A 14,876-nucleotide genomic window follows, 5' to 3' on the forward strand; every position below is an offset into this window, starting at 1 on the left:
ACAGCAGACTACTTGTGTCCCTGGAACACCCCAAACTGGTGCCTGCATTTTAATTGATGTCCCTTTGACCTGGGAACTCTTGTTCCTGACCTTCGTTAAGTGCCTTTATTCATTACATCTCTGCTTCAATGGTGTTCTTCCTGATAACCAACCAAAAAGAGTCCACCTGTGGATCTCTGTTTCTTTCTCTCCTTACTTTCTTCTTAACCTCTCCCTTTGCTTTCAATTATATTGATTGCTTGGTGCCTGCCCCTTCTGTATTGGCTTTTTGAAGGCAAGACTTTGTGTCTAGAATGTCTCCCTTCTCCAGCACCTAGCACAGGACCTGGCATAGAGAGGCTGTTCAATTAGTATTAGCTGAATTAATAAATCCTCACATCTCCCTTCTTTTAAGTTTGCACATCCAAACTTATCAGAAAGTTTTATAAATTCTCTCTCCAAAATATATTTTTTAGTTGTCCACTTGTTGGACATACACCCTTGTGGAAAACCCAAATCTCAGGAGGCAACAGCATCTCTAGCTGGAATGACTGCACAGGTCTTCCAATTGGACGTGGCTCCCACCCTTGCCACTCCCTCAATCATGCTCCACATGAATTCAGGATAAAATCTATAGTTGTACACATTAACAAAGCCCTGTGCCATCTTGCACTCCACTGTCTTTCCCACCTCACCATGACACACTTTCCTTATTATTTGTTGTTGTTTGTTGTTAATCCTCACTTGAAGATATTTTTCCACTTATTGTATGGGGAGTGGAAGAGAGGGGAAGAGAAAGAGAAACATCAATGTAAGAGAAATATCCATTTGGTTGCCTCCTGCAGGAGTTCTGACCAGGGCTTGGACCTGTGAGGAGCCTGCAACCAAGCTACCTGCCCTTGACCAGAGTTGAACCTGGGACCTTTAGGTCTGCAGCCCGATGCTCTATCCACTGAGCCAAACCAGCCAGTGCGACACACTTTCCCTTTTATTCTTTACACTCTGGACACTGAAGGGAAGAAGTTTTTCACCCCAAAATGTGCTTTTAAGGGTATTGATTATTTTAAGCTGGCTAACTTTAAGAAGCAAGACACAGAACTAAAGGAATTCCTGCTTGAAGAAATGAAGCTATCACCTTAACATAATATGAACTCTGTGAGACAGAGAAGAATCACGCCAAGTTTGTTGTACTCCATGTTCCAATATTTGGGTGGCCCCAGCAAGACTTTGTTGACTATGCTTTTTCTCAATGCCTGTGAGTTGCCTACTTTCCCTTGGAAATCCCAGCCTTTTGCTTCCTTTTCCTTAGTTCAGAATGGCTTATAAGCCTCAACTGCCCAAGGTGTCTCCAGGCCCCTGTTCTTAGGGAACCCCCATATGTACTTACATGATACATTTGGTCATTTTCTCCTGGTAATCTGTCTTATGTTAATTTATTAGTTCAGCCAGAAGAATTCAGAAGGGTAGAGGGAAAAGTATTTGTTCCCTTTTAAACACACTAGTCTTTTTCTTCTTCTTTTTTTTTCTTTTTCTTCCAATGTGTCAAACTTTATCCAAACTCAAGGTCTTTTTTTAATTCTTTCCCATATGCTTGAAACATTCTTCACCCAGCTCTTTGAGTGTCTGGCTTCCTCTTACCCTCCAAATTTTGGCATAAATACTCCCTCCAGTGAGATACACTCTGACCACCCATTTAAAAATATATCCCCCTTCCCTAACATAAACTAGAAACATATCTTGCTTATTTTCTGCATGAAATCTATAATAATTCAATTTTTTATATAATAGAAACTGACATAGAATAGAGATCAAGAGTGTGTCCTGTAAAGACAATGGTTCAAATCCAAGCTCTGGCTCCACCACTTACTAGCTGTGTAACCTTAGATTAGACACCTGACAATATTATTCTTTACTCATCTGTAAAATGGGTTTAATAATAGTACCTACCTGCCTGGCTGGTGTTGCTCATTTGGTTGACGCTCACCAATGAGCCAATAATCAGTATTCCAAGTCTAGATCAGGATGCATGCCTGCATTGCTGCTTGATTCCCAGTAGGGGGCATAAAGAAGGCAACTGACTAATGATTCTCATTATTGATGGCTCTCTCTTCCCCTCTTCCTTAACCTCTGAAATCAATAATAACATATTTTTATAAACTACCTACCTTATAGGGTTCTTTTAAGAACTGAGTATGTTAATATGCATAAGCTTAAAGAATAGTATCTAATTCTTGGTGAGTGCTCTGTGTTAGCTGTTACTTCTATTTCTTGTTTGTTTGAGGTCCGTTATCTCTACCATATTATATGCTTTTTAAGGCAGGAACCATTTCTATCTTGTTCACTATTATATTTCTAACACTGAGCACAGTTTCTGACATATGAAAATTGTTCAGGAAATACTTATCAAATTAATGAACTATAAAAGGCTACTTAATAAGTTGGGGAAAAGATTTATACTAGATGATCAAGTTGAAAGGCAGGCTATAAAACATTATGTACAATATACTGTAATCACAGTTTTGTAAAATATGTAAAAGGATACCATCATGGTATTAGCAGTGCCATCTAGGTAGTGGAATTATTGATGATTTTTGTATTCTTATTTTATTTATCAATGTTATCTAAATATTTTTAAATATTAAAACTTGTAAATAGAGCAAACAAGTCAAGTTATGTTTTTAGAAAAGAAGAGATTTAACTACTAGAATAATGGGTGTTTTATGACTATCAAGGAAACATTTGGTTGTGGCATGAGAATCAATGAAAAATCTCTCTGAAATAAAGATCAAAATGTAACAGCACAGTTTCATCACAGCAATATCTAACCATAATGAAAATAATTTTACTCCAAATAACCAAAATAATATAATGTTTAAGTAGAGCCAAATATGTAAAAGCTATATAAATAAACTAAGCGGAAATATTTTCTATTCTAAAAGAAAAGACTGTCTGATACATTTCCCTAATTTTTCTCTAATTTTTAAATGTCAGGGAAAACCACCTAAAATGTCATGTGTCCTTTTCTGAATTTTGATATCTATTATAAAGTGTATTCAGAAAAATCAACAAAATTAGACAAGAGAGTTTTGCAAAGGAATAATGAGTCAAGCATTGATCTTTTATTAAATATTTCATTAAATATTTTATTAAATAATTTAAGAAGTTCGACACAGAGAACAGACTGATGGTTGCCAGAGGGGAGGGGTTGAGGGACTGGGTAAAAAAAGATGAAGGAGTTAAAAACTGCAAATTAGTAGTCACAAAAGAGTCCAGGGAGGTAAAGTACAGCACAGGGAATATAGTTGATAATAGTGTAATAACTATGTACAGTGTCAGACAGGTACTGAAAATGCCAAAGGGACTGCTTTGTAAGGTACATGATTGTCTAACCTCTGTACTCTACCCTTTAAACTAACATTAGAGTATTGAATGTAAATTGTCATTGAAAAAAATTTAAAAAGCTAAATAAATAAAATAATTGAAGAAGTGTGGTACTAGTAGATTAACATTTTTAAAATAGAGATATACTCATCTGAGCAACATGGTAAAGAAGGTATTTCAGCCCAGTGTAGATAATTGCAAGAGTCAAGAGTGCAAAATTTCAATGAAATACCACAAACTCTGCCCCTTTCACTTTACTCAAGTAAAGATTAAAGTATTAACCTCATTCAGGGCAGTGTTTAAGAGTGTGGACTCTGGAAAGAGATAATCTAATTTCAAATTCTGGCTCTACTATGCAGAAGCTATATAACTATAAAAGACAAGTACTTCCCCTCTTCCTATGCCTCAGTTTTCCTCATCTGAAAAATATGGATAATAATATGACCTGCGTTAAAGAACCATCGTGTGGCTTCAGATGTAAAAAGTTTGGGCTCAATGGAAAGAGCATCAGCCTATGGACAGAGGGATCCCAATTTCGATTCTGGTCCAGGGTACATGCTTGGGTTGTGGGCTCGATCCCCACTGGGGGGTGTGCAGGAGGCAGCCAATTAAGGATTCACTCTCATCATTGATGTTTCTATCTCTCTCCCCCTCTCCTTTCCTTTCTGGAATCAATAAATATATATTTATTGAAACATATATATATTTTCCTTTCTGAAATCAATAAATATATATAGCTTGAAACAGAACCTAGCATGTAGGAAAACCTCAAAAAGTGTTAACTATTATTAAAATTAAATGTAATTAATGCAACCCTAAAATATCTATGGAAATGTGGAGATATATTTATAACATATATTAGAAAAATATCTAATATCTAAATAATATTATCTAAAAAATAAAGAACACAGATGTCAAAAATTACTTTCCATTGTTTGGATAGTGCCTTTCTTTTAAAATGCCATTCACCTACCTGGCTGGCTATCTGTAATACAAATCATCAGACTTCACTGTTTTGTTCTGTTTTTACTTTCTAGCAAACCTCTTGGTTTAAAGAAAGGGCACATTTTGTGAGGCTCCAGGCACCAAGCCAAGTATGACCAGACCCTTTTTCTATTCCTCACCCACACAAACTCCTATTGCAGTCCTTCCAAGGAGCAGATATTCACTTGGAGCACTGAAAACCAGCCCATGGAATGTCTCTGGAGGCCTTTTCTTTCAGTAACATCAGCCCACAGAAATCTCTCTTCCCAAACCCCAACAGTTTTTATTTTCACAAACACAATCTCCAGCCCTGTGCTTTACTCTATTTGATTCATATCTACCTGGTCTCATCAACTACTTTCTCTAATAGTTGTTCATTTTCTCACTCCCCATTCAATGTTGTCTCAGTGAATGATTTATTGATTGCTTTCCTATGCACCAAACCCTGTGTTAGCTGCTAATGGAGAACAGTGACGGTGCCTGACCCTGGAACCTCCTCCTCCTGGAAGTTCACCACCTTCACCATGGAACGGGGCATGGGACAAGGGACTGATGAGTTGTCGCTGATGAGGCTATAGCAAGGATTCTCACCATCTCATCAACTATAGAGGACTCTTAAGAGGATATGGACAAAAATGAGTCCACTTCCCAGGACTTTTAGAGGGAAATTCCCACCTGCTGCCTGCCCTAGTAAGCTTGCTTTCCTTCGTATGAAACCTTATGCTTCTCTTTCCCATAGATAGATGAGAACAGCAACATTTATTTCCCTCCCGTCCTCTCCCCCCCGCCCTCCACTCCCACCCTCACTTTTTTCCTCATACCTAAGTGGTTTTCCCAGGACGGAATTAGAGATTGTGCATGTACATCTTCCCCACTCAGAGTCAGTCCCAGAGCACTATTTGGCTTGTTACTTTCAGGAAACAAGAGGCAAGACTTTTATCTTTGTTTCCCCAGTACCATCTTAAACTACAGTTCCTTTGATTTGGACAAGAACTCCCCCACTGATGGGGAGCAAAGTGGGTGGTAACGGGGGTTCTGAAGTTTGGTGCTACTCCTAGAGACTGAACCCTAAAATAGTGTACCCAAAAGTTCTTTTTATCTCCAAGCTAAAAAGTAAAGAGAGTTTGGTCCAAGTATCCTGAGTTCCAGACAGAAGTTCTGTTTCTCCCAGTCCCTGAAAGGACCTCCCACACTGAGTCTCTGATGTTTAAACACACCACAGCCACTTGTATGGTGGCCTCTACCAGAGGCACTTTTGGTATCCTCTACCATAGACACTTTTCTTTCCCTGACACAATTTTTTAAAAGGTTTTACTCCCTTTCTGTGGTAAATCTCCAAAAAAAACTGTGTTGTACGTGTGTGCTTATACACGCACACATAGGCATGCCCATGTGAAAGTGTATTTACCTGTGCATATGCACTGTGTGTTGGGACATTTCTTACAGTGTGAGTCCATGGGCACATTCATGTGTATGGGGAATGGAAGGTATGATTCACTCGCTTGATTTATAAATTGTAACACTTTGACCCTAGAAGTACATGGTCAACAGGAAGCATTTAAGTATAAATTAAAATTTAGCCTAAGATTCCTTGGGCCCTTCCCATGTGTGACATACATCCTACCTCAGTGCCTTTGTATATAATGACTCTTCTGCTGAAATACTCCTCTCCCTTCTCAAATCTTTACCTATTTCGTTCTTACTTTCCAGGTAGTAGCATAGAGCACATATTCACAGCAGTCTTCTCTGTCTCCCAGAATAGATCAAGCCTGTGATGCTATTTCACACCCCCCTTCTCTTTCTTCTGAGCATTTATCATAGTTTGTAATTACAAATGAGCACTCTTCAAATATTCCCAATTTGAATAGTTCCTGCTACCAGATGATAAACTCATGAGGGCAGGATCATATTTCTTACTTACATTGAATTCCTAAAAGTGAATGCTAAGGCCAGGATTCAACTTCAGAGCTAGAAGTTGCAAGAAAGACAAAATCCAGGGCACACATAGCCTGTGTCAATGACAGCAACTCTCCGAGTCTGGTTACTAGGGATGATAACTTAGTAAATCTGACAAGATGGAAGATGCTTAGCCACAATCCTGCTCTATCTCAGTCCACTCAGGGATCAGCATTGAACTCAGAAAATGAGAGCCACCCGTGAGATAGTCTTCAGCAGAATAAAAATAAGCAACTGTGCCCACTCTCACTCTTCAGACAGACTGGTGGTAGAGGCACCAAAGAACGGAGTACATGGTGGCAGCTCCTACAGGACCCAAAATTTGAGGCACCTCTGGAAGGACACCAAGAAAGCTGCCTCAGCTCTCCCTGCTCTATTCTCCATGCCTCTGAATTTTTTTAACTTCGAACATTCAGTTTCCCTTCATGCCCTCATATCCATGCAGACATAGCTCTAATCATCACCTCTTCTCCCATGTGTTCCCCTTTTCTCAGTGCCCACAAAGAATCAGACTCAGGCAGCAGCTGGAGATTGGATGTAATTGCATCTCAAGACAAGCATTTGCAGAGCTCACACTGGGGCCCCATCATTGTGCAGTGGCAGGGGTGGTTGGGTCACTCAAAGCACCCCCACCCTGTTTGTGGCCCTCTTTCTTCCTCATCGACTCTGGAATGATATCGTCTCCGCAGTAAAGGGCATAATAGTAAATTAAGTTCATAGTGCGGCTGCATTCAATAATGGGCGAGTGGGGCAGGGAATATGGGGGAAAGGGCACAGAGGAAAAGATACAGTCTGAACTTGGGCTCCTATGACTGCCTCAGCTTCTTTACCGCAGCATCCACATCACCTCCCGTGGCAATGAGGGCCTGGAGGTTGGCTTCGGGATTCAGAAAGCCCATGGCCCGCAGTTGCTCTAGCTGCACCCGGAAGTGAGCCTCGGGCTGCAGCTGCTGGGAATTGGTACCAGCTAGGGCTTGCAGTATCTGGAGGATGGGACTAGAATGGAGGCCTAGCTCCACAGAACCCTGTTCTGGGGAAACCTCAGGAGCTGGGGCTGGTGGAGGAGCCTCAGGCATAAGGGCGCCCTCTCCAGGCTCTGTCTCTCCTGCCATGTTTCCCATCCCTGCTAGGCAAGGCATGAACCAGAGGAGGAGGTGAGGTGCCTCAGTTGAGAGGACCTGCAGACCCTGCTCAATCTGAAGTAGGGCACGCATGGCACGAGGGTTTGCCATAGCTGCCTGAAGATGCAGCAGCAAGGGCAGCTGCCGGCGTATCTCATCCTGTAATTGTGGGGCCTGGTTCATGCTATCTGGTCGCAGAGATCTTTGATAAGCTGATGGTGGCATCCAGGAATGATCAGGGATTCCAGAGGTAGCTACCATTGGGGACGGTGGTGAAGGACCAAATGGGGCCTTGTTGGCAGCAACCCCCAACCCTGAGATAAGATCAGGCATGCTGGTGCTGTGACCAGTGGAGCCATTCCCTGAATGATCTTGGCTTCCGCTTTGCCTAGGACTACTGTCTGTGGGGTATCTCAAGAATGCTGGGCAAGAGGATTTGCCTTTGACTGCCACTGACTCCTTAGGGCGTGGGCGGCCTGACTCTGGTTTCTGGGATGAAGCTGGGGGAACTCGAGATGAAGTTGGGGGAACTCGGTTTCCTGGTTGTGCCTCCTGGCTTGGATTGAGGGTGGATGCAGCCCCCTGCAGGTAGGTTCCCAGGGACAGAGGGGTCTCGTGTAATTGTTGGAGGTAGTCATAGAGCCCTAAACTGCCCAGAATGTTAGGAGCCCTGTTTCTAATCTCAGACATGTCCTGGTCCCCAGACCACCTGCCCTGCCTGCCACCTGAGGTTCCATTTGTGGAAGCCCAGGGATTGGGAAGAGGGTCACAGTTCTCCATCCTTGAGGGTTGGCTGTTGTTAGTGGTAGCATTAGCAGTAGAGGTGGCAGCAAAGGGGTTGCCACCAAACTGCTCCTGTACCGCATTAAGCATCGGGTCCATAATGTCTGTGTACATAGTTCGAAGCACATTGTAGCCACCGGGGATGCTCTCCAGGTTACTGAGTGCCCTGTCCTGGCTCCGCATCATTTCTTGCATCATGGCAGGGTTGCGTAGAAACTCCATCGTTTGCCGCATGATTTCGGGATTGTTGAGGATATGCCCAATCTCAGGGTTGTGCTGGATCAGCTGCTGCATATGGGGGTTGTCATGAACCAGCTGACGCACCAGGCCTGTGTTGGACAGCAGACCCTGGATGAAAGGCTCGTCAATGATCTGAGCCACAAACTCAGGCACGGATACATTCTGCCACGTCAGTGGGCTTGGCTGGTCGGGGAAACTACCAGAAGTCAGGCCCAGCCCACTGAGGCCTGTGAGGACACCTAAGCTAAAGGTGGACGGCCCATCTGTTGGGAAAATGGAGCTTGGCTGAGGGAGCAATCCAGGGGCTCGACTAGGGACGGAAGCATCTGGAGAGTCAGTGCCCATGGTACGGCGCTGCATCTTGATGACCAGGTGGACGGTGAGGCCATCTCTCACTCCACACTGTGCCAGTGAGTCAGGATCCTTGAGGATTTTGCCAGCAAAGATTAAGACCAGCTGATCAGGGTGAGCCTTAAAGCGCTGCGATATCTCTTTCTTCAGCTGCTGGATGGTGCACGTGTCTTTAACTGAGAAATCCTCCTTGTCCTTGGGTGTCTTCACTGTCACTTTGATGAGGTGGGGATTCTGGACTGGTGCTGGACAGCCCTGCGGCAGGGCCTCTCCGCTTTTGGCCATGGTGGGCAGCAGAAGGCCCGGGTCTGTGGGGACACAGCTAGGGGATGGGAATGGGAGACCAAAATCATCTTTTGGAGCAGTGGAAAAATTAGAAAGGTGAGCAGAAAGAGGGCCTGGGATGTCAAGGTGGGAAAACTAGAGGGTCTACCTAGAAGGTTCAATGAGGTCTCTGGGGTAGGATGCTTTGGGAGGGTTATGGGTTTGAGAGATGGTATCGGGGAAAGAACACTTGAAGACATGGGAAAGGGTGCTACAATGGATGAGTAACTGGGCAAGGAAAAAGGATCCAATTTGGGGAATACATACCAATCAGCTGTGACCCCGTCCTTCCTTTTATACAGGGCTCCAAACCACCCTCATCTTGCTGAACAGCCACCCCTGAAGCTTTCTGGGCTGGAACCCACTCTATCAGCTCACCTCTGTGACCTCACCAATGACATCACAGCCTCATAAAATGGATTTTGAGATTTCTCCAAGGTACAGATCCCTGGGAACTGTTTCTCCCAACCTTTAACTTTTCCATTTCCTATCTCAATTACCCTTTTCATAGTGAGGGCCCTTAGTTGATCCTCTTTCTGAGTCCAAGAGTCCTGATTCCACAAGCACTTGTATGTGGCATGTGGAGACTCATTTGGTTTAAGACTCGAATTCAGCTAATCCCCAGTCAACCTTCTTCCTGGAATTTTATGTTCCAGTCTTTTCTCTGATTCAACATTAGCTACAAATTATTTATATATTTTCAAAGTATTGACTTTCTGATAGGCAGAAGCTAAGATATGAGAAGGGAAAAATCATTATTACCTACCCTACAGAACTCAAAAGAATTGACTGGCTAAAAAAAAAATTGAGATTAAAAAAAAAAGGAGAAGGAAATTGAGATTAAAAAAAAAAGGAGAAGGAAATATGATTGTTACATAGAAAATTAAATAAAAGTTCAGTTTTACCTATATCTAAGATATCTATTTTATATTCAAGTACAAATGTAGAGAGGTAATTCAATATCATGAATCTAGACTTCATCCACATTGACAAAGTATTTAGAATCATAAGCTTTGTGTATCTAGGAAAAGGGATAGAGGTAAAAAGACTGACTTATACACCCTACAATATTTAGAAGTCTGGAAGATTAAGTGAATTCAACAAAGGATATTTAGAAAAAAATAAAACATTAAGTCAAGAAAAAGCAGAGAGAGATAAAGAGATTCAAAAAATAGAGAGTAACCAAAGGTGTCAAATGATATTGGTGAATCACTGGAAGGAGAACTGAGAATTGATATTGGATTTGATAAGAGGAAATTTAGACCTTGATGAAACAAGTTTTAGAAAAGTGGTGGGTACAGGAAACCTGATGGACTGGGTTTAAAATCAAATGATTTTTTTAAATTGGATCCAATAAAAACATTGTAAATAAGAAAAAAAGGATGGTGGCTGTAGGGAAAGTGACAATAAAGGCTTTTTTTCTTAAGATGAGAATATTACATATTTTTATTTTGATGGAGGCAATACAATGAGAAAAACATGAAACGAGAGAGAAAATAATTTCAAGAATAAATTATGGAGTAGATAAGTGGAGAGTTTGATTTAAGAGCATGGGAAGTTTATTCAATACAATAGGATGAAGAGTAGAGTGTATGAGTACAGATGAAATTAGTTGGTAGATTTTGTGATGGACACAGGTGTAAGTCAGTTCTGATCACTTTTATCTTCTTATGAAATGAGCAAATAATAAGAGAGTGTATTGATTAAGGGCATTGATTCCAAGTGTGGTTCCCCAGACCAGTAGCATCAGCATCAACTGAGGCTCCACTCTAGATCTACTGAATCAGAGCTTCTAGGAATGAAGCTCAGAAATTCATGTTTTGACACACTCTTCAAGTTATACTAATGCAGATTCTGGAGTAATATTGAAGTAGAAAAATGTCCAAGTATCACTAACAGACCAAGTAAGGCCTTTGGTAATGCTAGAGGCCCCATGCACGAATTTGTGTAAGGGGTGAGGTCCCTAGGCCGAGATCATGGCCAATCAGGGCTGTCTCACCCAGCCCCAATCAGGGTCAGGTTGATTGGGGACAGCTGATTGGGGCCTGCTGGATGGGGGGAGGGATAGGAAGGAGGAAGTACCACGGGAGGTTGGCCACTGGCTGGGGGAAGGACAGAGGGAGGTTGGCCAGTGGGCCAGGGGTAGAAACCGACCAGGGGGAGGGACCACAGAAGGTTGGCTGGCTGTGGAAGGTTGGCTGTGGGAGCACACTGACCACCAAAGGCAGCTCCTGTGTTGAGCATCTGCCCCCTGGTGGTCAGTGCTTATAGCAACTGGTTGACCAGACCTTCCAGTCATTTGGTCATAACAGTCACTTAGGCTTTTAAATGTATATTTAGATGACATTAGTCAGCACAGTTGTCTGCTTTCCTTTGCCTACACAGAGATTAGGCAGAGTTGGGTAGACCATGGTGAGTTTGGTAGGTGAGTGCTATGCCAGAATGATTATATTGACAGATATGGACTAGTTTTGAAGCTACAGAATTGTGGTCAGAAAGCAAAAGATGATGCAAGAAGGACACTTATCACACTTCTAATTCCATATCATTCCATATCATTCCATAGGGAATGAAGCAAGCAACCAGCACTGCTAGAGAAGCAATGTTCTCAGTAGACAACCAGCATTCCATTACAGCAAAAAAAGGTAAAGGTGCATTTGAAAAGTTGTAGGTATAAGGATTTTGATATTACTAAATTATGAGGTCTAAGTGGTAGGATGGAAAGGTTTGGAGGACTGATGATGAGTGGAATATTGAGTCAGATAAGAAACAGTCAAGCATATTGGGATGAGACTTAAAGATGACCCGGAGAACCTGGGATTTTTATGTAAACAGAGTCAAGCAAGATATAAGGCATAATTGAATTAACAAAGTTGTCCTATTGGGGAGATAAAGCATCAGTTTTAGCTATAATTTCTTTCTTGAGATGTACTTTTTTGATATGTTGTGGTGGTGGTGGAGTAGGAATTTTTTAAAATATATATATATATATAATTTATTGATTTTTCACAGAGAGGAAGAGAGAGGGATAGAGTCAGAAACATTGATGAGAGAGAATCATCAATCAGTTGCCCTTTGCACACCCCCTACTGGGGATGTGCCCTCAACCAAGGTACATGCCCTTGACCAGAATCGAACCCAGGACCCTTCAGTCCCCAGGCCGACGCTCTATCCACTGAGCCAAACCGGTTTCGGCAGGAGTAGGAATTTTTAACAGTATGTGTGCTAGATGCTCTTGGAGTTTTATGGGCCTGTCCTTTGCTCTTGCTGATGATGTCATAGCTGGAGGATGGGTGGCCTGTGGGCAGCACAGACACCTCTAGATCCAACTTGCAGTCCAGAACCAGAAAACTCTTACCACCTCCACCCATCCCACCCTAAATTCAGACCTATCATCTTTAACCTGCTTTATCACAAAAACACCTAGCAGTGGTTTTTGTTTGTTTGTTATTATTTTTTAATATTTTTATTGATTTCAGAGAGAAAGAAAAAGGGAGAATGAGCGAAACATCAATGATGAGAGAGAATCATCCATCCATTGTCCCCTGCATGCCCCACACTGGGAATTGTCCCGCAATCCAGTCCTCAATCTGAGCACCTGGATTGAGGAATTGAACCATGATCTCCTGGTTCATAGGTCACCACTCAACCCTTGAGCCATGCCAGCTGGGTGTGGTTTTAATAGTAAAATCCAAAATCCTCACGAGACCTACAAATCTCTTCATGACTTCTCTTATGTCCTTCCCTGACCCCATTTTCTTATTCACTCCAGCTACATGATCTCATTATTCTTTAAACACAAGGACACTCCTACCTGATGATTTTTATTTTTATTATACAGCCTTCTTATGTTTCCAGAAGATTCGGGGGTATGGGTTGGGTGAAGATTTTCTCTATCCTAGAAGCAGGAGCAGGGCCAGCCAAGGAGGCTCCCATTGGGGGCATTCCAAACTAAAGTTTAATAATGTGCTCCTTGCAAAGTACTTTTAATTCACTTATTAATTGGTCTTTTATATATGTTATTATAGCAGAATTATTAGGATGATTTATTTCAGTGTTCTTAAATCTCTATCTTTGTGTTGAAGCATTAAGGGAAAAGATGTCTGTAAACCAAGAAGAGAGAGTGAAAGTGGTTAACAGTGAAATTCCTGAGAAGACAGCTTTAGGCAACTAAAAAGCCAGATTCTCAATTCCGTTAATTTTTATTTGGGTAGCATATGAATTTTCTATTAGAGGATAGGTTAAAATGTATATGTATGTCTATGTTAATGTTTGGTGTGTATGGAAATGTTGTTTATGTAAACATGATAATGCATATGTCTTTTTGGATAAATATTTGTGCATGTATATGTGTGAAGTATAAGCATGAGGCAGTGTTTGTGAACTATTCCATTGTCTGGGTAACTGTGAAGACTTCAGGGTCTTGTCAGAAACTGATCATTGTCTCACTAATTAGAAAGATGTGGACAGGGAACCTGGAAGGCTGGTCAACCTTAATTGCTCTGAAAGGTCAGAGCTAATCACTCATTGTTTAGTTGAGACATTGTTAACTGAAGCAGCCTCCACCTGTTAATGGAAATTTATACTGATTTGCTATTATTGGAATTTCCTGCCTAAAGGCTATGGGTGTATCCCATAGTCTTAATAAAAGGGATAGCAAGGCCAGAGCTGGATGTAGTTCTCTCTTGGGCTCCCGCCTGGCCCCCAATATTCCCAAATTAATACTTTTCTATGTCTCTTTCATTTGTGTGCGGCCTCCTCCAGAAACCAAACCCTGAACCCCACAGGGTGTGAAAGGGGTTCCAACAGGATCTGAGGCATTGAACATGTTAACAAAAAAACCGTTGAAACCTGTAAAGAATTTTTTAATGAGTTTATTTGAGCCAAAAAACTGTCGACAATTGCCGGGAAGCAGAACCTCAACGGATTGAGATAATGCTCCGAAGAATGGCGAGTTACATTTCTCTATTTATACACTGAAATCAAAGGAGGGACATAGGTGGGTTACATGAAATTCATTGGTGATGGAGTAAAGAGGCAGGAGAAAGCAAAGCAGTGGGAAACTCCTGGGATTGGATAAAAAGTAAAATGATGGACGTGTACTCAGGTGAGTGCAGGAACAATTAACATGATAAAGAAGGAATTTGAGGCATCTGTCCTGACTCCCACCACATTTGGTTGTTCCCCAGGGGCTCCAGAAAAAGGGAAGTTACAAGTTACCCAGACATCTCACAGATATGTTATCTTAGAGGCAAAAAGGCAAACGGGCTCAGTAAAAAGATCAAAGTTGATCTTTGCTGGGAAAATATCTGGGACATGACTACTGTTAACGAAAAAAAACATTGAAACCTGTAAAGAATTTTTTAATGAGTTTATTTGAGCCAAAACTGTCGACAATTGCCGGGAAGCAAAACCTCAACGGTTTGAGATAATGCTCCGAAGAATGACGAGTTACATTTCTCTATTTATACACCGAAATCAAAGGAGGGACATAGGTGGGTTACATGAAATTCATTGGTGATGGAGTAAGGAGGCAGGAGAAAGCAAAGTGGTGGGAAACTCCTGGGATTGGATAAAAAGTAAAATGATGAGTACAGGAATAATTAACATGATAAAGAAGGAATTTGAGGCATCTGTCCTGGTGCCCACCACATTTGGTTGTGCCCCAGGGGCTCCGGAAAAAAGGGAAGTTACAAGTTACCCAGACATCTCACAGATATGTTATCTTAGAGGCAAAAAGGCAAATGGGCTCAGAAA

General features: G+C 41.8%; 1 protein-coding gene across 1 annotated transcript; it reads right to left on the reverse strand.

Moving 5' to 3' along the window:
- Nucleotides 1-7,106: 7,106 nt before the first annotated feature.
- On the reverse strand, nucleotides 7,107-9,131 carry UBQLN3 (ubiquilin 3; the record flags this gene model as incomplete). The annotated part of the gene is made up of 1 exon (XM_084894231.1): nucleotides 7,107-9,131. Exon 1 carries the CDS (start codon nucleotides 9,078-9,080, stop codon nucleotides 7,107-7,109), a length of 1,974 nt encoding a protein of 657 aa, XP_084750357.1. The 5' UTR covers nucleotides 9,081-9,131.
- Nucleotides 9,132-14,876: the final 5,745 nt, after the last annotated feature.

Source organism: Pipistrellus hanaki (genome assembly GCF_964339955.1).
Source record: "Pipistrellus hanaki genome assembly, chromosome: 9".
Lineage (NCBI taxonomy): Eukaryota > Metazoa > Chordata > Mammalia > Chiroptera > Vespertilionidae > Pipistrellus > Pipistrellus hanaki.